Source organism: Trachypithecus francoisi, unplaced genomic scaffold (genome assembly GCF_009764315.1).
Source record: "Trachypithecus francoisi isolate TF-2019V2 unplaced genomic scaffold, Tfra_2.0 Lachesis_group17, whole genome shotgun sequence".
Lineage (NCBI taxonomy): Eukaryota > Metazoa > Chordata > Mammalia > Primates > Cercopithecidae > Trachypithecus > Trachypithecus francoisi.
Window position 1 is genome coordinate 23,290,734 of NW_022681462.1, and position 23,562 is coordinate 23,314,295.

At 36.2% G+C, this 23,562-nt stretch overlaps 1 protein-coding gene across 2 annotated transcripts in view; it reads right to left on the reverse strand.

The window, feature by feature from the left end:
• Nucleotides 1-23,562, reverse strand: part of EXOC6B (exocyst complex component 6B) — a 739,232-nt gene that overhangs the window by 624,853 nt on the left and 90,817 nt on the right. For both annotated transcript variants that reach the window (XM_033175069.1, XM_033175068.1), the window contains exons 2-5: nt 18,092-18,257; nt 10,081-10,128; nt 8,128-8,218; nt 7,982-8,027 (exon numbers count right to left, since the gene is read on the reverse strand). In XM_033175069.1, the coding sequence (XP_033030960.1) occupies nt 7,982-8,027; nt 8,128-8,218; nt 10,081-10,128; nt 18,092-18,257 (351 nt within the window). The remainder of the gene's footprint in view (nt 1-7,981; nt 8,028-8,127; nt 8,219-10,080; nt 10,129-18,091; nt 18,258-23,562) is intronic.

Consider the following 23,562-nt stretch of genomic DNA (forward strand, 5'->3'; position numbering starts at 1 on the left):
CAAATTGCAACTATCTATAAGAAATTTTTTAAAATTCAGAGTATGATAAAATATGAAATAAAAGCTTTCATCACAGAAAAACATTAGTGTCACTCCTAATCAAAGAGCATCATTAACAAATATTTAATCTCTTCTGTGCACTAGAGATAGAAAGATGTTCAGATGTCTTTCCCCAGGGAGCATAAAATGCAATAGAAAAATCAGTATTTATAGCTTGAAAAAAAAAAAAAAAACCAGACTTCCAGCTACAAAAGCCTAACAAGGAACAGACATGATCTCTCACTTTATAAACAAGTAGAATATTGGCAAAAATATATGAAACAGTCATTTGCAGACATTGGACATCAGGCAACATACAACTGCTATCTCTGTAAAAAGGGAAACAAACAAGGTGAGTTTAATAATCACCAGGATTATCTACCTAAAGTTGACTTCTAGGTCATGGGCACAGCCAGAAAAAAAATTAAAACAGAACTCAGCAGCCTTGCTGACTTAAAGAATCAGTGATAGTAGCTCAGGAAAGTTGATGCAGCTTGAAGTTGTGTGGCAGAGTTCCCCAAAAAAAGCAATGCAGAAAAAGAACTGCAGAAATTTACACAGGGGTTCCCTTGAGTCTGCTAAGTACTAGGACAGGCATAGGGAAAGTGAAATTCCACATGCATAGGTAAAAAGAAGGAAGGAAGGGAGAGAGTGGGAGACCAGCCAGGGGAAGGTAAGATGAACACTTCAAGGATCGCAGACAAGGCAGATAAACATTCAAACTCTGAACAGTCAAAGTGAAGAGTCGTTGGGGACTCCTGAGCTATTCAGAGTAGATTATAGAGGGATCAAGTCTTACTTAGTAAAGCTGAACTCCCCTGGAATAAACTCCTTTAAGCAGAGTTTAAAAATTGGGTCCAAAGGTAACAAACTGATATGCAATCACCTGACCATTTGCTAAAACAAAGACCAACACTCTCTAAAGGAAAAAAAAAAAAAAAAAAGCACCCAAAAATCCAGAGACTCATCAACATAATGTTCATTATTCAATCAAAAATTTCTAGACATGAAAAGAAGCAAAGAACTGACATACAACCAGGAAAAACAAAATCAGTCTGCAGACAGATCTAAAAAAATGCCAGAAGTGGCAGAAGTAGCAAAGGAGTACATAAAAACAGCAATTAGGACAAGGTACATGTATGTAAAGAAACAAATAATAAAAGAAATAAAACATAAAAAGCTAAATGTAACTTCTATACATGAAAAATATATTATCTGAAATGAAAATGTCACTGAAAGGGACTAAAACATTACACAATGCAAATGAGAGAGATCAATGTGCTTGAACACAGCCATAAAATCTACCTCAAATAAAGCACAGAGAGGACTGAGGGGGCGGGGAGAAAAGATCTTCAAGTCACCTGCGGGGTTAATCAAGCTGTCCAACATAAATATTAATATAACTGAAGTCCCAAAATGGTGATGGGAAAAGGACAAAAAAAGAGTTTGGAAAAATAACGTCAACATTTTCCAGATTTTATGAATATTGTAAACCCACAGATCCAAGAAGCTAAACAAACCACAAGCAGGATAAATATACACATGTGTGCACATATTTATACCAAAGTACACAAAATCAAATTGCCTGAAAACAAATGATAAAGACGAAAGCTTTAAAATGGCTAGAGAAAAGACACATTACTTACAGGGAGACAAAGGTAAGGCTACTTATACATCTCTCCTAGGAAACTGCAGAAGCCAGAAGACAATGAAATCATGTCTTATGAATTAATGAAACTATAAACCTCAAATTCTATATCCATCAAGGTTTTTTTAAAATGAAGGTAAACAATGAGATACCATTTTACACCCACCAGGATGGCTACATTAAAGTCAAATAATAAGGTTTTTTTGTTTTGTTTTGTTTTGTTTGAAACAGAGTCTCACTCTGTCGCCCCAGGCTGGAATGCAGTGCGCGATCTCGGCTCACTGCAACCTCAGCCTCCCCAGTTCAAGCAATCCTTATGCCTCAGCCCCTCCGAGGAGCTGGGATTACAGATACACACCACCACACCCACCTCATTTTTGTGTCTTTAGTAGGGATGGGGTTTCGCCATGTTAGCCAGGCTGCTCTCAAACTCCTGGGCTCAAGCAATCCGCCCACCTCAGCCTCCCAAAGTGCTGGGATTACAGGCGTAAGCCACCATGCCTGGCCTGGGTAGACAATAACAAGTACTGACTAGGCTATGCAATAATTGGAAACATCTATGCTGCTGTTGGGAAGATAAAAAGGTGCAGGTGCTTTGGAAAAGAATCTAAGTTCCTCAAAATGATGAAACATACAGAGAGACAAAGTGCACCAAATGTTTACCACGTGACCCAGAAATTCTACTCCTAAGTATATTCACAAGAAACCTGAAAGCATATGCTCACACAAAAGCTTGTAAATGAACATTTGTAGCAGCATTATTCTTAATAGTTGAAAAGTGGTAATAGCCCAAATGTCCATCAAATGATGAAAAGGTAACTAAAAGCAGTATATCTATACAATGAGAGAGTATTCAGCCATAAAAAGGAATGAAACAGTGATACATTCTATAACATGAATGAACCTTGAAAACCTTCCATTATGCTACGTGGAAAAAGTCAGACACAAAAGATTGTATATTGTATGATTCCATTTATATGAGATGTTCAGAATAGGCAAATCTATGGAGACAGAAAGCAGATTAGTGGTTGCCAGGGCAGAGAGGAAAGAGGAATGGGTACAAGATTCCTTTTTGGGGTAATGAAAATGTCCTGGAATCAGCTAGTGATGATGACGTTACAACCACATGAATGTACTAAAATCTATTCAACTGTACACTTAAAAATGATGAATGTTATAATATAGGAATTGTAATTCAATTTAAAAACGGAAGGTGAAATAAACATTTTTTTCAGAAATACTGTATTTCTGAGAGAATTCATAGCCAGCAGACTGATCCAACAAGAAATATTAAAGGATGTCATTCCCAAAGGGGAAAAATAATACCAGATACAAACTTGGATCTACATTTAAAATAATGTGGGTAAATATATGAGAGTTTTTCTCTTTAATTTTTAAATTTCTTTAAAAGTTACAGCAAAAATGAGCATGTGTGCCACTGTGTTGTCACAAGTCTTACAACATAATAACATAACAATAATAACATGACAACAATGACATAAGGAAGGGTAAAATGGAAGAATATAACATGACAACAATGACATAAGGAAAGGTAAAATGGAAGAATATAACATGACAACAATGACATAAGGAAAGGTAAAATGGAAGAATATCATTATAAGAATCTTGCATTGTGTGTGATTTGGTGTAATATTTAAAGACTCATTGTAAGTTACACATTGTAAAGATAGAAGGAACCACGAAAAAAATAAAATACAGCTGGCCCTTCATGTTTGCAGATCTGTGAATTCAATCAACTATGTTGATCAAAAATATTTTTTTAAAAACACAAATAAAACAAAACAGTGTAACAACTACTTACATAGCATTTACATTGTGTTAGGTATTCTAAGTAATCTTGAGATGACTGAAAGTTTTAGGAGGATGTGTGTAGGTTATATGAAAATACCATGCCATTTTATATAAGGGACTTAAGTGTCTATACCTAGTCCCCTATCCCATGGCACCTGTAACCAATACACTGAGGATACTAAGGAAAAATTGTAAAACTAAGAGGTATAAATAATAGGGCATTACTAAATATAAAACAATAACATGAAATATAGAAATTGATTTTTAAAAATACAAGAATACAGAGAAGGAACAAAGAACAGGTAGGATAAATGGAAAATATATAAGAAGACAGTAGATTTAAATGCATATGTTGATAATTGTATGAAATGTAAAAGATCTAAACAGTCTTATTTAAAAACAGAGATGGTCAGATGAGAAATTTTAAAGAAAGCAAGATCATTCTACAGAATAACTGACCTGTAATCTTCAATAGTAATAAAGTAATAAAGTCATGAAAGGCAAGGAAAGGCTGAGGACAGTTCCAGACTGAAAAAGACTAAAGAGACATGACAACTAAAAGCAACATGTGATTTGAACTGGATTCTTTTGCTAGAAAGAACATGATTGAGACAATTGGCAAAACTTGAACTGGGTATGCCAGTTAAGTGCTAGAAATATATCAAAGCTAATGTCCATTCTCTATTGCACTGTGGTTGCACAGAAGAATGTCTTTATCTGTAGGAAACCACACTAAAGTAATTGGGGATGACAGTGTGTCATGTTAGCAACTTACTTTCAACTGGTTCAAGAAAAAGACACCGTTATTTATACTGAACTTAAAAATGTCTAAAAACAAAAATTTTTGAAACCCACAAAATAAATTTGATTATACCAAAACTTAAAACTTCTATGCAACAAAAACTACTAATTATATAATGTTAATAGGTAAGCCATGCACTGGAAGACAATAAATAACAAGAAAAGGCATCCAAAGTATATAATTCCTATAAATGAAAAAGAAAACAATAAACAACCTAAAAGTGGGCAGCAAGTAGATGAGAGAAAACCCAAATGCCTAAAACCTAAATTCACTAATAATCTAATAAAAATAAAATAAAAATCACAATAGTGATCTATCATTTCACAATCATCAGACTGGCAAAAACCAAAAAGTTTGACAATATAGATGTTACCAAGAGGTAGAGTAATAGGACCTCCCACAAAATACCAATGGTAGGATAAATGGGGAAATCACCATAGAGAACAACAGTAAGATCCAAGACATGTAAACCCTTTCTCTGATCCAGCTGATCTCTTTCTAGGTATAGACCCTGGACCAACAGAACTGACATCACCTGGGAGCGTGGCAGAAAATGCAGAATCTCAGGAATGACCCCAGCCAGACCTATTCTATCAGAATCTATATTTAACTAACCCCCCATGATACCATTTCCATGCATAGCAGCATCTAAAGAACAACACTCTCAAGAAATTTTGAATGTGAGTCCAAGGAGACAAGAACAAGGATATTTATTGTACCACTGTCCGTCATAACTACTGGAAACATACCAAATGTCCCTAACAGTATCAGTAAGGATAGTTATCTTGTAGTAATAACCACCCCCAAAATCTCAGTGACTTAAAACAAAGATTTAAAACTTACCCATGTTATACATTTATAATGGGTTGGCAGGTAGGCTACGCTCCCTGAAGTTACTCAGGGACTCAACCAGCATCTTGGAGTTGCCATTTTTCAAGAACAAGGGAAAATAAGAGAACTCTGGAGGGAAATTAAATGCTAAGCCCAAAAGTGATACATATCACTTCTGCTCACATCTTATCAGCCAGAAAAAGTCACATGGAACTGGGAACCCAGTAAATATACACAGGGAACCCAGGAAATATAATACTACGTTCCACCAAAGGAAGCAGCTAGAAATATTGGCTAACAGCACTTATGATAATTGCTGGAACTGGCAGGGGAAATGTGAATTATTCATATAATAGACTACCATGGAGTGATTAAAATGAGCAAACTGTGTCTATACACATAAAGAAAATAAGCTGCCTACTAGTATGCATGCCCCAAAGGGTGGATATTTTTATCCATTTTATTCACAGATGTATCCCCAGCACCAAGAGCAATGTCTAGCACATAGTAGGTATTTGATTCATCTTTGCTGAGTGAATACACAGATCTCAAAATGAGGACTGAGAATCATCTACATAAACTTTTCAAAACACAAAACAAAACAATATATGATTTACAAATATTAAAAGCACAGACTAGAAGAACATTCAATAAATTTATGATACTGGTTTCCTCAGGGGAAAAGAATAGGACTGAAAGGAAAGGAATAGGACCAAAGAAGGGAACATAAATTTTATCTGTAATTTTTTTAAGTGTATATATATATATATATATATATATAATATATATATATATATATATATATACCTGTTTCTGTCCATATATATGTTTTATATATATACTACATATTTTTTCTTTACACATATATGAATCAAAACTGGAAAATTGTTAATATCTGTTAATTCTGAGAAGTTGGTACAGAGGTGAATTTTTTTTTTTTTCTTTTTTTGAGATAGCCTCACTCTGTCACCCGAGCTGGAGCTCAGTGGTGCAATCTCAGCCCATCGCAACCTCTGCCTCCTGAATTCAAGCTATCATGTGAGACAATTCCCATGCCTTGGCCTCCAAAGTACCTGGGATTACAGGTGTGCATCACCTCCTGTAATCAGCTCCTTTTTTTGTTTTTCAGTAGAGATGGAGTTTCTCCATGTTGACCAGGCAGGTCTCAAACTTCTGGCCTCGAGTGATCCACCCGCCTCAGCCTCCTAAAGTGCTGGGATTATAGGTGTGAGCCACGGCACCTGGCTCACAGGTTATTTTAAATTCTCTATAATTTTAGAACTTTACTAAAAGGATATTAGGGAACTAATACTACTTTCATATCTCAGGCAGAACTTCTCATAGTGTTCTATCCATGTTCTCTTATGAGAGCATGTCCTCCTATTTTAATGTCTAATGATTCAGCTTCAAAAATCTTGAGAATTTTGAATTTTTATCCATAATATTTCTATTCTTATCTCAATATTAAATATATTTTAAATGTATACTTTTTCCCTCAAAACCTAGGTAAAATTAACATTCCAAGAAGACATGCTCTGTTTATCCTATAGCTTCATATATCCCCATCATACTACAGGGCATCTCAGGGTAGAGAGATGGGAGACGCCTACTCTAGTTTGGGGAGCAGAACTATAGAGTCACTGGAGATTTTCCTTCAGAAGAAAACAACATACAGAAGAGAAATCCTCTGAATTTAACCTCACCCTTCCCCTTTACAAGAGTTAATTTTATGCGGCAACTTGGCTGACCACTGGACCTAGATATTTGGTCAAACATTATTCCAGATGTTTCTGTAATGGTATTTTTTAGATGAGATTAACATTTAAGTCAGTAGACTATGAGTAAAGATGATTACCGTCCATAATGTAAGTAGGCCTCATTCCACCACAGGTGAAAACCTTAATAGGAAAAAGGCTGACTGTGCCCAAGGAAGAGGGAATGCTACAGAAGAGTCCCTTGGGACTCAAGCTATTATCTTAACTCTTCACTGGACCCTAGCTTGCCAGACTACACTGCAGTTTTTGCTATACTTGCTATACTCCACAATCATGTGAGCCAATTCCTTAAAATAAATACTTCCCTCTCCAGTAGGTAGAGATACACAGGCACGCGCGCGCGCACACACACACACACACACACACACACACGCTATTGGTTCTGTTTTTCTGAAGAACCCCAGCTAATGTACTCTTGCACCAAAACCAGTACTATTTTTTTCTACGACACTATTAAATAAATCAAAACATATCTCAAACCAACTATCACTAAAATAGGTATATGCTTTTCCTTAGAAGACTGGGTCTTGGCCTGGCGCAGTGGCTCACGCCTGTAATCCCAGCACTTTGAGAGCCCAAGACGGGCGGATCACAAGGTCAGGAGATCGAGACCATCCTGGCTAACACCGTGAAACCCTGTCTCTACTAAAAACACAAAAAATTAGCCAGGCGCGGTGGCGGGCGCCTGTAGTCCCAGCTACACGGGAGGTTGAGGCAGGAGAATGGCGTGAACCCGGGGGATGGAGCTTGCTGTTAGTGGAGATCGCGCCACTGCACTCCAGCCTGGGCGACAGAGCGAGACTCTGTCTCAAAAAAAAAAAAAAAAAAAAAGACTGGGTCTTTTAAAAATCTAACTGTAAGTATTATTTGTTAAACCTAATACATGACAGAACACATTAGCATACCACATATATATAAATAAATCTAGAATGAATCAATAAATATACAAAAGGTTAAGAAGATGTTAGAAACTTAATTATTTTTTGAAAAGTTATGCTAAATATGGACCTAAAAGTATTCTAAATAACAGATATTTTAGGTAGTAAAAACTGTTCAATTAAAAAAAAATCTTACCTCTTAGTTTTCATCTGGTCCCTCAGTTTGCTGTACATCTCTAGGACTTAAAAGAAAGAAAAGAAAACACAAACATGATTTAGAGAAAGCCTAATTAAAGCAAAAAAAATTACACCAAGAATCCTTCTCCATTTCCAGTTCCTCACCTGGAAGACACAGCATTAATTTATCAACAGTGGCAGAAATATTTCTCTGTTGTAGTCGACACTGCTTCAGCTCTTCCATTGCTATTACCAGCTTGGCAAGAGGGAAAAAGACTGAATTATTATGCCAATGGCTGTAAATAAAAAGCTTTCAGTCACATTTTTCCACACTGTGTTCAATTCATCAGAAAATCCCAGACAGTTTCCTAGTAAGACCTGCCAAGTGAACTAAAGAACTGCCTCTCTTAACCAGTAAAACATTCCTGCACAGTTTCCCGCTTTCTCCCCAAGATACATACAATACTAGGAAGGGCTAGGTAAAACGAAGTCCTAAAATACAAGGGTTATCCAGGAGAAAAAAAAAAAAACTATCTTCAACTAAATCTCTATTTCAACAAATAAACCACACACTTAAAAGATGTGGCTTTTCTAAAAGTTACAGTTTGGTGAAAAGTAACTCACTTTTATTCCCCTAGCTCCAGTTTTAAAGGCTTCTATCAGAAGTCATACCATAATATAACTAGAAGAAATTTTACTCCACAGATTTTAGAATGTGAGACAAACTTCTTTAAAAAGTGATAATCTACACATCTACTTGCAGCATTCATCCTATACCCATACCTAAAAATGTTATCTGCTTAGATACCATGCAGAAAAGAACCAGAGAATGGTCCTAAGTCACTGATAAAACAATCAAAAGCTAATCTTAAAGGTTATTAAAATTAAACATTTAAAAAGTATTAGGTGATAAGAAAGATAACAGAGAACAGTCATGTACTACAAGTCAGAAAACCTGGGTTTTAGTCCCAGCCTTGCCAATAACTACGTAAAATACAGCAAATCATTTGTTTTAGTTTCCTCATCAATCAAACAGTGATAATACCTGTCCTGATTTTGTCGGCCATGAGAATCAAATGAGCAAATAGATATAAAATAATACTGCAAACTGTGATGGTTCAAATGGTAAATATGTCAATTAATAGACTCAACGATTTTTTTTTAATGGTGGGGGGATAGAGATGGGGTCTCCCTCCATCACCCAGGCTGAGAGTGCAGTGGCGCAATCATGGCTCAATGCAACCTTAAACTCCTGGGCTTAAGAGATCCTCCCACCTCAGTCTCCCAAATAGCTGGGACTACAGGCATGCACCACCATGCCTGATTATGGTTGTTTTTCTTTTTCTTTTTCTTTTTTTTTTTTTTTGGTTTCTTTTGGGGGGGTGGGGGTAGAGATGGGGTCTCACTATGTTGCCCAAGCTGATCTCAAACTCCTGGCCTCAAGTGATCCTCCCACCTCAGCCTCCCAAAGCACTGGGATTACAGCATATAATCTCAGCCTCTGTGGCTGGTTGATTAATTTATTAAATAAATATTTGTTGAGCATCCACATTGTGCCAGTCACTATTTAGGTACATGGAGGGGAGACAGCAATGAATAAAGCAAACAAAAATTTCTAATCTCATGGGGTTTAATTTCCAATGAAGGTTGACAGGCAAAAAAATATATATAAGTAAAAATATATTAAATATAATCTCAGAGCATGACAGGCACAATGAAGAAAAAGTGGGAAAGGATCAAAAGAATGCATGGGTAAGAGTGAGACCACAATTTCGAATAAGGTGGTTAGGAAAGGCCTCATTAAGAAGGCAACATTTGAGCAAAGATTTGAAGAAGGTGAATATTGAGGAAATAACATTCCAGGCAGAGGAAGAGCATTACTGCATTATGACAAGTCAATGATCTAAAAGCACAACTAAGAAGGCTGTAATCCTCTCTCCTTAGACTTCCCAATGACTACGTTCATTTAATTCAGAAAAACATTAGGAAAAGCAACAATAATGTCCACGTACTTCCAACATACTACTTACAGTCTTAACCACTAAATGAATAACATAGTCATTAAAAGAGAGTGGCATGAAACAGAAAAGATTTCTTCAAAAGGTAAACTGGTCTTACTTCCTTTCCCTCATGTTGTAGTTTTCTATTAGTATCCGTCACTTGATTCTGTGGAGAGAAGACAATTTATACTCATAAAAAACAAACATTTAGACAATAGTTGAAAAAAATCTAAATTTAATATGAAAAGAATGGGAATAGGTAGTTAGATATTTTCAGTATTCCACTACATATTGGTCCAGTGGCATTCTCTTGGGTTTAAATTATGTCAACTTTTCTACTGGATGTTTGCACGAGCTTTTGAAAAGAAAAATTTACTAAAAAATATGGTGAGTTTAGAACAGTCCTAAACTAAGATACTATAATAACTGAAGATCACACTTTAACTTTGGGGAGACAAGAGGAAAAAGGGGAGAGAAAAATAAAATAGAAAGAACAAATTTTATCATAGATATTCTTCATTTCACCAATGTATTCCTAGAAAAGTTGGGTATACACTGAACTTTTTAACTCAAGTCAAAGTTTCCCTGTTTGCTTATTATTTTATTTTTAGAAAATGCTTTACCTAAATTATTTTTGGGTCATTAATTCTTAATAGCTCCTAACAGTTCCATACTTCCATTTTTCCAACATAATCTCTCCATCAGATAGTCAAAAATTTGTGAATACGCCCTTAAATGATCCAGAGTTCATTATTAAAGGAAATGGCATCTAATTTTTTTGATATCCACTTTTGACATTTCAGTGACGGAAAAAATTAATTATATAGAATAGTAATTTCCTCATCATCTGTGATATCAAAACATAAGCAATACTAACTTCTAAAATGTTGTTTAATAAAGGCTTTCTAGCCTTCCACCAGTAATTGCTACTCCTTATACTTTTAATGCATCCCATAACCTAGCATTTCCTATTATGTCCCTTAGGACATCAAGAAGTGTTAGTTAGCAGGAACTCTGCACATACACACAGCCATGCACACGTGAGCACACAAACACAGACACACAGACACACACACATACACACAAACACACACAATATGACATGCACTGTAAATGCCCAAGAAAGGGACATCGTATAGGATGTTTTCCAAATTTATCTGACATAATACCCTTTAACTGAAGATCTTCTCAAGGAGCTAGCTTTTTTAAAGAACACACTTTTGAAATCACTGCTCTGAACTACACACTATACCTGGACTATCATTCAAAGCGGATTACCATCTGCACCTCCATCCAAAGACAAAATGAACTGTGAACTCCTCCAGGAAGCCTCTTTAAAGTACCAGAAAGGGAGGCAAAAAACCAGCAAATTCCCTCTTTATTATTTACTTAATGGCACCACATGTGAAACACTTTGTGGTTTTATTGCACTGAGCTCAATACAAATTAAGAGTGATAAAGTTATCCAAAATGCACATCCAAGACAATGTTAACAGAAGCATTGCCTAAATGGGGGTCAGCAATCTGTTTCCATAAAGGGTTAGATAGTAAATATTTTAGGCTTTGCAAGCCATACAATCTCTGTTGTAACTATTCAACTCTACCTCTGTAGCAGGAATGCAGCCATAAAGAAAATACATGTAAATGAAAGGTCATGGCTGTGTTCCGATAAAATTTTATTTACACAAACAGGGCAAGCTGGATTTGGCCTAAGAGACAGTTTGCTAATCCCTGGTCTAGAATAAGCGTGATGGTAAGGTAGTAATACCACACTATGAAATTTACAATTGGATGCCACATTTTAAGAAGGGTTTTACAAGCTGAAGCATGGTTAGAGGTGAACAGATTTGGAGAGGGAGTCAAAGCTATACCACATGAAAAACAGACGAAGCAATTTTTAGCCAAAAGAGGGGAAAAATATTCACTTGGAGGCACTATACACTGTACCTGGATCCTACGTACTATAAACCATATTTAAACAATGACTGCCCTTCAAATATCTGAAGAGCTATCAGAAGTAAAGCGGTTCCCTAAAAATGGAGCTTATTACGCAAACCAATGCTTGTTACTAGAAAACAGTATTCAGCTCAATATAAGAAAAAGCATTCAAGCAATGTGAATAAAAATCATAAGGGCTTCCTTGGGTGATAATGCTATCCCCATTATAGTAGTTATTCAATAATAAATTAGATATTTTTTATCCTAAACCGGAGATCTCCCAAAATTCAACCCTCCATAATACTCGTAAATTCAGCAACACTGTCTACTGGAGTAGCCTTATTTGCCTTATGAAGGGACCATTTCTCACTTTTTTTCACCTTAAACTCACTGTAAAAAATACATTCTTTACAACTCAGTACACAAGTACAGGGAACACACACACAATTTTCAAGAAACAATGTTTATCCTTAGTACATGTAATACACTCTCTTGTTTTCTATTCAATTCGATTATACTTAATTTCAGTTTTTGCCAAAAATACTGATCAAGGAACACTAAATTAATTTCATGCAAACCATGGTTCTGAAACATATTCCTAGGAACCTAACAAATGCTTCCAGTAAGAAAGATAATAACTGTGGGCAGGGTGCGATGGCTCACACCTGTAATCCTATCACTTTGGGAGGCCGAGTCAGGTGGATCAACCTGAGCTCAGGAGTTTGAGACCAGACTGGCCAACATGGTGAAACCCAGTCTCTACTAAAAATACAAAAATTAGCTGGGCGTGGTGGTGCATGCCTGTAGTTCCAGCTACTCGAGAGGCTGAGGTGGGAGAATCGCTTGAACCGGGTGGGAGGCACAGGTTGTAGTGAGCCAAGATCATGCCACTTCACTCCAGCCTGGGTAAAAGAGTGAAACTCCGTCTCAAAAAAATAAATAAAGATAATAACTGTGTCAATACCACTCAATAACTATTTCAATGCATAACAAGAAAAAGAAGCCAGGCTCAGTGGCTCACACCTGTAATCCCAGCACTCTGGGAGGCTGAGGCAGCAGATCATTTGAGGTCAGGAGTTCGAGACCAGCCTGGCCAACATGGTGAAACCCCATCTCTACAAAAATACAAAAATTGGCTGGGCGTGGTGGCATGCACCTGTAGTCCCAGCTTCTTAGGAGGCTGAGGCAGGAGAATCACTTGAACTCGGGAGGTAAAGGTTGCAGTGGGCCGAGATCATGCCACTGCACTCCAGACTGGGTGACAGAGTAACACTCTGTCTCCAAAAAATTTTTAAAAAAGAAAAAGAAAAAGAAACTATACCAGCTGTCTAGGATGCTACTTCATTTATTTCAAAGAAGATAAGTGTGTATATGTATACACTGAGAATCAAAAGAAATAATGGGCAGGCATCTTAGAGTACAATTTATTTTCATTGGTATGTTAAAATAGCATTGACAGTTGTTAATACTTTTTACATTGTCTAAACTATTTTCTAGAGTTCAGGAAACTTTTTATTTCATAGATTCTAAACCTAGGTCAAATGGATCCCCCTAGACCAGAGTCTCCTACGAGTCCTGCTAGACATTAATCCCCTCTGCCCTCAAAGTAACTGGGTGGAGCCTGAAACAGACTAAAACCCTAAATCAGCAGCCTCCAGTTCGGGTATTCCCGCTGGGGCATCCTCAGCAAGTTGAAGGAATTTGCAACTTGAAGAAATTTGATGGAAGGCAAGGGAAGCAAGAGGAAAAGAAGATGAGTACCAACCAGCAAGTGATATCAGCAATTCAGGAGCATTATGAGCTATATTCAGTACTACTACCCTGCCAAGGAGGTATCCCACCACATGACTACTTTAATAACCAGAGACCAAACATTGTGCTGACTATCATGGACCAGGGCACCAAGGAGCTATGGGAGAAGTATGGGATAGAGGTGTCAAAGGAGCATAAAAAAGAACAGCCCAAGATGAGTATAGGAAGATGCAATGGCTGGGTGAGGCTAAATAGCATACACAGGACCTGGCAGGAAACCCCATATCTTTGTTTACATGCATGTCAGAACTTTTGTCCAGCTGAGGCTCATAAGCTCACAAAATTTAAGGATTACAAATGTATGGACCAATAAATAGAAAGATGCACTATTAAGATTCTTTAATGTGGTCAGACATGGTGGTTCATGCCTATAATACCAACACTTTGGGAGGCTGAGACGGTCGGATCACTTGAGGACAGGAGTTCAAGACCAACCGGGCCAACATGGTGAAACCTCATCTCTACTAAAAATACAAAAATTGGTCAGGCATACTGGTACATGCCTGTAGTCCTAGCTACTTGGGAGGCTGAGGCATGAGGCACAAGAATTGCTTGAGCCCAGAAGGCAGACGTTGCAGTGAGCCAAGATTGTGCCACTGAACTCTAGCCTAGGTGACAGAGTAAGACTCTGTCTCAAATTTTTTTCTTAAAACAGGTTCTTTAATATCATTTCAGATGGTTCACTTTTTTAACAGATGTAGAAATAATTCCATGTTTTGTATCACCTACTTATAAGAAAAGGTTCTCTTGAATAGTGTCTATGAGAAATTCAAGAAGGTTATCATTTTTAAAGTCTTGATTACATTTGCACGGCATATAGTCATTTTAAGCAGAAAACTAAATATTTAAAAAGTTATTTCAGGCTGGGTACAGTGGCTCACATCTGTAATCCCAGCACTTTGAAAGGCTGAGGTGGGGAGAACTCCCAGGATGAGGAGTTCCAGACCAACCTGGTCAACATGGTGAAACCCCGTCTCTACCAAAAATACAAAAATTAGCCAGCGGTGGTGGTACGCCTGTAATTCCAGCTATTTGGGAGGCTGAGACAGGATAATTGCTTGAACCTGGGAGGCAGAGATTGCAGTGAACCAAGATCAGCCACTGCACTCTAGCCTAGGCAACAGAGCAAGACTCTGCCTCAACAAAAAAAAGTTATTTTACGGTAGCAAGTTCAAGTTTCTCATTTTAAAATGATAAAACATTTTAGAATGTTTACAACAGTTCTAAACATATAGAAATGTTTAAAACATTAGAAATTGTTCTCAATTTACACTATGCTCTCATGCGTGTATACATTTTTTAGAGACAAGATTCAAACTATTCACGAGATTCTGGCCCCATTTTATTCCCCATATGAGTGACTTGAACCACCAACTAATGGGTCAGCCAAACCAGAAACCTGAGAGTCATGGACTCTATTCCAGATATATGAGATACTATATCTCATAAGCATCTCCGCAGTCTGCCCCTTCTTCATCATCTCCTTAGTTTTAGTCTTCTTCATTTTTTAACATGGATTTCAACTTATCATTTTCCCATATGTAATGAAAATTTTTGTATTAATGTGTACACTTTAACACTGAATTTTCTAATGAACATTCAAAACTGTCAGTTGAAACTGCAGGAAACTTAAAATACAAAGAGAAGCATTTCAGGTACTTTTGTCCAGCTGAGGCTAATCAGCCCACAAAATTTAAGTATTACAAATGTATGGACCGATAAATAGAAAGACGCACTATTAAGATTCTTTAATATGTTCAGGCATGGTGGTTCATGCCTGTAATACCAACACTTTGGGAGGCTGAGATGGGCAGATCACTTGAGGACAGGAGTTCGAGACCAGCCTGGCCAACATAGCAAAACCCTATCTCTACTAAAAATACAAAAATTGGCCAGGCATGGCGGTACACACCTGTATTCCTAGCTACCTGGGAGGCTGAGGCATAAGGTACAAGAATAAAAACATTAAAATTATTTATTATCAGGGGATTATTGATAACATTTTGGTATATAGTCTTCTAATCTTCTTTAATGCTTATTTATTTACATGTAAAGTATGTGTATTTAGCTTATAAAAATAGAGTCATACTGTTCATACATTTTAATCATCTTTATACATTAAGCAAACATCTCTAATACTTTCCAATGTGAAATATCCTCTATACTGTAGTTTATTATTATTTCAAATAGATGTACCATAATTTCTTTTAGTAATCCTCTATTAAATGATGTTAGGAACACTTTTAAGTTTTACCTATTAAAAGAAAACATTATATGAACATCCTTGTATATGCACTTACAGCCTTATAATAAATCCTAAAACTATGTGGGGTTTTAAGTATTGGCACCTTATTGTTCAAATCTGCATTCCTTTAATTTTTTTCTAAATTGTAGAGCTCCTTTGTATTTCTTCTTATGTAAACTGTATGTTATTGTGTATTTCTCAGTTTTCTATTAGAATGTTCACATTTTTCCTATTAATTTATCAAGAATCTTCATATATAAGGATATCAACAATTTGCCATAATGTGTTTGTAAGTATTTTTTATTATCTGCCTTTTAAGTTTTAATTTGTAGGTACAATAGGTTCTTTCCTTTTAATGTTATTACATCTATCAATTTTTTCTTTCTGGTTTAGAAATTTTGTTTACAAATGTCTCAAAATAATATAAATATTCACCTATATTTTCTACTAGTTATTTTATGGTTTTATTTTTTACATTTAACTCTTTAGTTCCTTTAATAACATTTTACATTTAACTCTTTAGGTCCTTTAATTTTAGTATGTTGAATAAGGAAAAGACCTAACTTACTTTAAATGAAAATAGTTAAGCATTAAAGAACATTAACAATAAATCAAAAGACTGTTACCTCTCGAGTAGAGAAAGCAACTGAGAGGGGTACTAATGAGAGATTTAATTGTGATGGCAATACAATATTTCTTAAGATGGCTGGATACTGTTGTACAGGTACATAAATTCTTTTTTAAAACCTTAGGACCTAATGTGTTTAAACTTAAGAATTTTTGAAATTTTTTAAAGATATTAAGGTAAATATTGATATTACATAATACCCCTACCCAATGGGGACTAGGATAGCACCACATAATCAAACACACTAATATTTCTGCAGCAAAACACAAAAATTCATGCTAAATAAAATAAGAAATTTGATAGTTTCACATGATTTAGGTCATGTTCTACAATCGAGTTTCAAAATTATTATAGCTTTAGAATACAATATAATGTCTGACAGCCCACTTTGCCCCTCAGTAAAACTGTGTCTTTGCTTTCCTTACCAATAATTTTTAAAACGAATTTTATACTCACTGTCAAGTTAACCCCATGCCCAGGAAAATCTTTTTAGGATTCTAATTCAAATTTCAATAGGAAAAAAATAATTAAAAGCATAAGGACTTGAAAGAAGAAAATAAAACTGTTATTACTTACAGATCATATGAGGAGTATTTACAAAGAAAACTCAAACTATATATAAATTATTAGAAATAACAGAAGAGCTTACTGAAGTAGTTAGATTTAAGATCAATAAACAAAGTGAGTTATCTAAGATAAGTGACTTTGCTATGCCAGGGACCAGACAAATATGCCTAGCCTCCTTCCTGGACCTTAAACTGTCACATCAAGAAATAACCTTCATTCTTTGGTAGAAGACCCTCCATAACAACCACTGGTTTTTTTCTTTGGCCTAGGTGGCATGCTACAAAGAATTTTATAGCAATGCCTCGAAATTCTGTCATTCTACAATGATAGCTTTTATCCAACAAGGATAGAGAAACATGAAGAGTCAAACTGAGTTGCTGTTTAAAAGAACCAGCTACTGATCACTGGTTCTGGTCCACATGTAGTTATCCCAATGAAAATATAACCTTAAAAGGGTATTCTTGGCTGGGCGTGGTGGCTCATGCCTGTAATCCCAGCACCTTGGGAGGCTGAGGCGGGCGGATCACGAGGTCAGGAGATCAAGACCATCCTGGCTAACATGGTGAAACCCCATCTCTACGAAACATACAAAAAAATTAGCCGGGTGTGGTGGCAGGCACCAGTAGTCCCAGCTACTCGGGAGGCTGAGGCAGGAGAATGGTGTGAACCCGGGAGGTGAAGCTTGCAGTGAGCCGAGTTCGCACCACCGCACTCCAGCCTGGGCGACAGAGCGAGACTCCGTCTCAAAAAAAAAAAAAAGAGGGGGGGTATCATTTTTAGCTAAAAAGCCATACTCTCAGGAATGTACGTTTCAGTATAAATTCCTTTCTAATTATACAAAAATCTTCAGTGTGTTCTGTGTTATAATCCTTAATCCTTTAATCCTAATGAAAACCCCAACACAGGACGGAGAAACAGTGTCTCTTAGAGCCGTCTTACTTTGAGTTTCTGAGCTTCTCCTCTCACTTTCAGCAGTTCAGTTATAGAGTCCACAAAGCCCTGGTAATGAAAGTTGCACATTTTCTCAATTTCTCGGTCGTGATTACGGATACGAGTTTCAAGCTTCTCCATGAAACGTCCATGTTCTTCACCATCATAAACAGACCTTTAAAAGAAAAAGGCACGAAGGTTATATCACGGTTACTTCTAAGAAGGAAAAACAGAATTACAAATCCAGAAGCAAATTTGGTTTTTAGATATTTAGGGCACTTAAGCCACAAAATAATCTAATTGTATATTAACATTGCCTCACTGTTAAATGAGTATTTTCAAGGAAAACACAAACTTTTGCTTTCTTATTCACTCCAGAATATTTGAATGCCTGACAGTATTCATCACAAAATTCTCATCATAAAATTAAAGGACTGAATTACAACTCCCTTGTACCTTTCTTTCTCAATTTAAGTAGTCTAGAAAAGCTCATTTTAGTTAAATCCAACTATCCAATTGCTCCATGACTATATTCAAGAAGTTGAACACAGCTAGAGAAAAAACACGCAGCTGTGCTGGCTAGACTTAGGGTAGCCATGTAACTGCAAATCTAAATTAGGCAGTCAATATCGCTAGATAATCCTACTACAACTATTCCCCCATCTCACATCACAGAAAAATCACTTTGTATTCTAAAGTATTTATGTGTGGGAACCTTACCTTGTCCTCTCCTCAAATGTTCTTACCTTCACTCTCAGCTGCTGATCTGACTATATACTTTACAGAAAAAAAACAGACACAAAGAACTACCTCCTCTTCCCTCACTAAAATCAATCAGTCTACTTTACATCTGTAGCTCCTACTCTCTACCTTCCAGTAACGATAAAATAAGTGTTTCAAGCTCTTATCTGCAATTCAGTCCCTCCTGTTGTCTCAAGAATTTTATCCCTGCAAGTTTCCCCTTTTATCCCTCCTCGGTAACATATATTTCTCCCTCTTTACTAGATGATTATCATGGCTATATAAACATGACTTTTATTTAAATATAATTGTTTTTATTTTTTTAACAAAAGATGAAGTCTCAATATGTTGGCCAGGTTGATCTTGAACTCCTGGCCTTGGACAGTCCTCACACCTTTGCCTCCCAAAGTGCTGAATTTACAGGCATGAGCCACCACGCACAGCCTATACATGTCTTTTTAAATCCTGCACTTAACTACACATCCCTCTCCCCTTCCCAGCAAAACGCCCTTCCACTTCCTCACTTCTTTACCTGAATAAAGTATTCATTGTACTCCACCTAATAGCAGCATTTGATATGGTTTTATATTCTCTCCTTCTTTAAACACTTTCTCCTGTAGACTTCAATGATACCACACTAACATGTTTCTTAACCTCTCACTGATGTGCCTTCTCAATCTCCATTCTCAGCTCCTCCTCCTCTATTACATTCCAAAGTATTCCTAAAACCTCTTCTCTTCTCCACCTATGCTCTCTCATTAAGTGAAGCTATCTAATTCCATGGCTTTAAAATATCATCTCTGTAGTGCTGATTTCCTAATCTATACCTATAATTCAGAGCATTTCCCTGAGCACTAGATTCAAATATCCAGCTACTATTTAACTCCGATTGGGTTTTTAAAAGCCATCTCATTATTTAATATAAAAAAAAATCTTTATTACTAACATATCTCCACTCTCATACCAGTTCCTCCTCAAATTTCCCAACAACCTACCCACCCCATCACAGCTAAAGGCACTATACAGTTGCCCAAGCCAAAAATCTAGGAATGACTCCTAATCTATCTCTTTCCATCATATACTCTATCCAATACATTAATAAGTCCTGACAACTCAACCTCCGAAACATGTCTTAAAATTTACCATATTCCACCATTTCCACTGCAACAGAATCTAAATCTATATTACCACCACAATGGACCAATGCAATAGCCTCCTAACAGTCTCCATTTTGCACTTTGCATGTACTCCACCCCCTGCCCCAAAACAGGCACTCCACACAGTAACGAAAATGATCATTTTCAACCAATAATTTAGATGTTATCCCCCTGCTTAAATCTCTCCAACAGCTTATCTTTATAAAAGAATTAAAATCTTGAATCTTTATTGCTGCCTATAAGGCCCTACATAATGTAACCTCACATTACCACTCTAACCTCATTTCTCTCCTCTCTCTAGTTCCCACCCAAATTCCCTTCCATCCTCTATGTTCCAGCTACCCTGGCTTTTTTTAAAGCCTCTTCCTGCCTCAAGAATTTTCAGTTCTTATACTAGTAATGCTCATCCCCTATACCTTTGAACAATCTCTTCCTCCTCATCGTCCATGATATGTTGTCTATCTCTGCCTCCCCACAACCCACCTCAACTAGATTATAAGCTCAAGGGCGAGAATTTTGTCTGTCATACTGTACCTCTATAACAGTGCCAGACAGGTAGTAGACAATAAGTAAACATTCATTGACTAAAGAATGACTAACACTATCTCTAAGGACTCTTTGATTTCTGACATTTGTTCAAGAAATACTCATTTGCTCATTGCCAACATTTTCTGGTTCTATAATCCTTTCTGAGCACTGGATCACTATCCTGATCTGGTGGATCAGAAGCCACACCCCCCTCAGGAGGTCAGTTCTACCATCCAAAACTCAGCAGTAACCGTAGATGAACCAAATAGTCATGTACTGCATAATAATGTTTTAGTTAATGATGGACCACATATACAATGGTGGTACCATTGTATTATCTAGTGAAGTCATAGCCTTTGTAACATTGCAGTGCAACACATTACCTTTTCTATATTTAGATATATAAATACTTACCAGTATGTTATAACTGCCTACAGTATTAAGTGCAGCAATGTACTGTACAGGTATGCAGCCTAGTAGCAATAGGCTATACCATATAAACTAGGTGTGTAGTAGGCTATATACCATCTAGGCTTGTGTAAGTACACTCTAGGATGTTCACACAACACAATCACCTAATGATACATTTTTCGGAACATATCCTCTCTGCTAAGCAACATATGACTGTACATGTTTGGCTTCCAGTCAAGAGTCTGAACACTTACTTCAGAAAAGGCAGAGCAATCTGGGAGATTGTCAAATAAATTATAAACAATCCCTGCTTTGACAAGTAGGAAAACTGTAGAATAACCACTTCCCTGAAAAAACTGTTTGGAATACATAACAGAATCTACCACTGACATTTCAAGTAATCTCAAATAAGCTTAACTTTTCCCCTTTTGAAAGGAAAGGAAAAGAAAGGTTTCCATGTAAAGATACCATTTACCTTGACACTTGGAGAACACGAAGAATCACCAAAAACTCCTCAATATAAACTGCATAAGCTGATATATTATTCAATATTAGACAATCTCTTGGTTTCAAATTCAGTACACCCTGACTTGATTCAGTATACCTCTAAGTTAGATGGCAAGTATACTTCATTCTACTGGGTAAAACTTCTGTTCATTTCTTCCCTCCAGAGATCTACATTAACATCATAAAAGACATCCTCACAGAAAAGCAAATTCCAAAGTTAAGAAATTCAGAACTTATATTAATAATGCCTCCCTAGGCTCTCTGATCTTCCCATTAAAAAAAAAAAATCAAAAACCTAAGAAAGGAAAGTGGATTTTAGCTGCCTATGTGGCCTTCATCTTAGCACTGTAATTAGCTTGCTCTATATAAGTCTTTGGCCAATCCAGTTAATCCCTGTGACCCTCAAGTTTCTTATTTAGAAAATAGGAAGCAATCAATTACAATTCTCTTAAAAGTAGTAGCTTAGCTTTAAGTATCCACAATTCACCTCCATTTTCAAGTTTAGTCAATAACGCTAAGATCATACATTTGTAGAAGTCTAAATAGGCAGTAGTTCAAAACAAGTAAATGGACCGGTGGTAGTGGCCCATGCCTCTAATCCCAGCACTTTGGGAGGCCAAGATAGAGGGATTGCTTGAGGCCAGGAGCTTGAAACCAGCCTGGTCAACATAGTGATATCCCATTTCTTTAAAAAACAAAATAAAACACAAGTTAATAAAGTTTCTACCTGCTTATCACTACTCTCCATCTGTTACTCCTATCTTAGGACCATTATGATTGTAATATTCTATTTAATTATTATGCAGAATAACATGAAAGGTTTGCAGTGGATCCCCAGAGTATTTTGAGAATTTCAAAAAAAGAAAGAATAAAATGTAAAACACCAATATTTAAAACAGGGGATAATGACTATATTTAAGAGACTTTGTGTTCCACAGGTATGTTTCAGGAAATCCATGATTCCCAGATCCTATGTGGATTTTGTATATATAGGTAGATGTACATATATGCATTTTTAAGAAAAAAAAAGTTTCCCATAGTTTCCATCTGGTTATCAAATACATTAAAAACCACAAATTGAAAGATTTTATTTCAAATTGTCTACCAAAGGAAAAGGCAATTATGAACTGATCACTATCTACCAGTTCACCATGAATCAGCATTTCAAGTATATTTAACTACAACACCTTGCTAACCAACATATCCTTCAGATATAAAAGGCTAAAAACAAAAATAAACAAGACTTAAACACTGAAAAGGTCAGAAATTTACTACTGAAGCCAATCTAATATCAGTAGTCAACATTGCAGTTGAACAAAATGTGGCTTTTCTCTTTTAACAAATACCTTAAGGTAGAGAAAGACTGCCATCTAGTGATGGCCCTTTTCTAACATTCCTTGAAATGATGTGGCCTTACAAGTAAACATGACTGCTTAAAAATCTAAAAACTGTATTCCATAATACCTATTGGTCAGAGACTTATAGCTGATTACTAAATGATATGTAAGGTACATACCTCTAATGTTTAAATTTCCATTACTATTAGAAAGCAGGATCTTGAGAACAAAGGCATAGGTTTTTGACATGTCCAGGTTATATTACAGTTAAACAAGACAATCTATGGAATAAACTGCACCACTAGTTTAATTATTTGTGATTATCTCAATATTAGTCTAGTACTTGGTAAAATGCAAACAAGAAGAAATACATGGAAATTAACTAAACTTTTTATAGCCTAAATTTGACTCAACTAAATAAATGCTGCCATATGGAGTATGGTTTCCAAAAACCCCCAAATAAACCACCGGTTTTTGCAAAAAGTAAATTATTTATCCTACTATAACTATCTGGTGCATAGTTCTAGATTTGATAATAATACTATATCCATATCCCACCTAAATTTCATGTGCATATTAAGAGATCTTAATTCATAAAATGGCACTTGAGTAATTCTGTTGAACAATTATTTACCATTCCCCTGTACTGAACCACTGCAGGATTGTATCACTTGCTTAGAGCCTATATTAACTCAAATTTGCTTGTCAAAGAAGGAGGAAAAATAATGTTATGAGCATTATTTCATTTAAATCCAATGCATCTTATAAATTGGACATTATTCCCATTTTGTAAATGAGA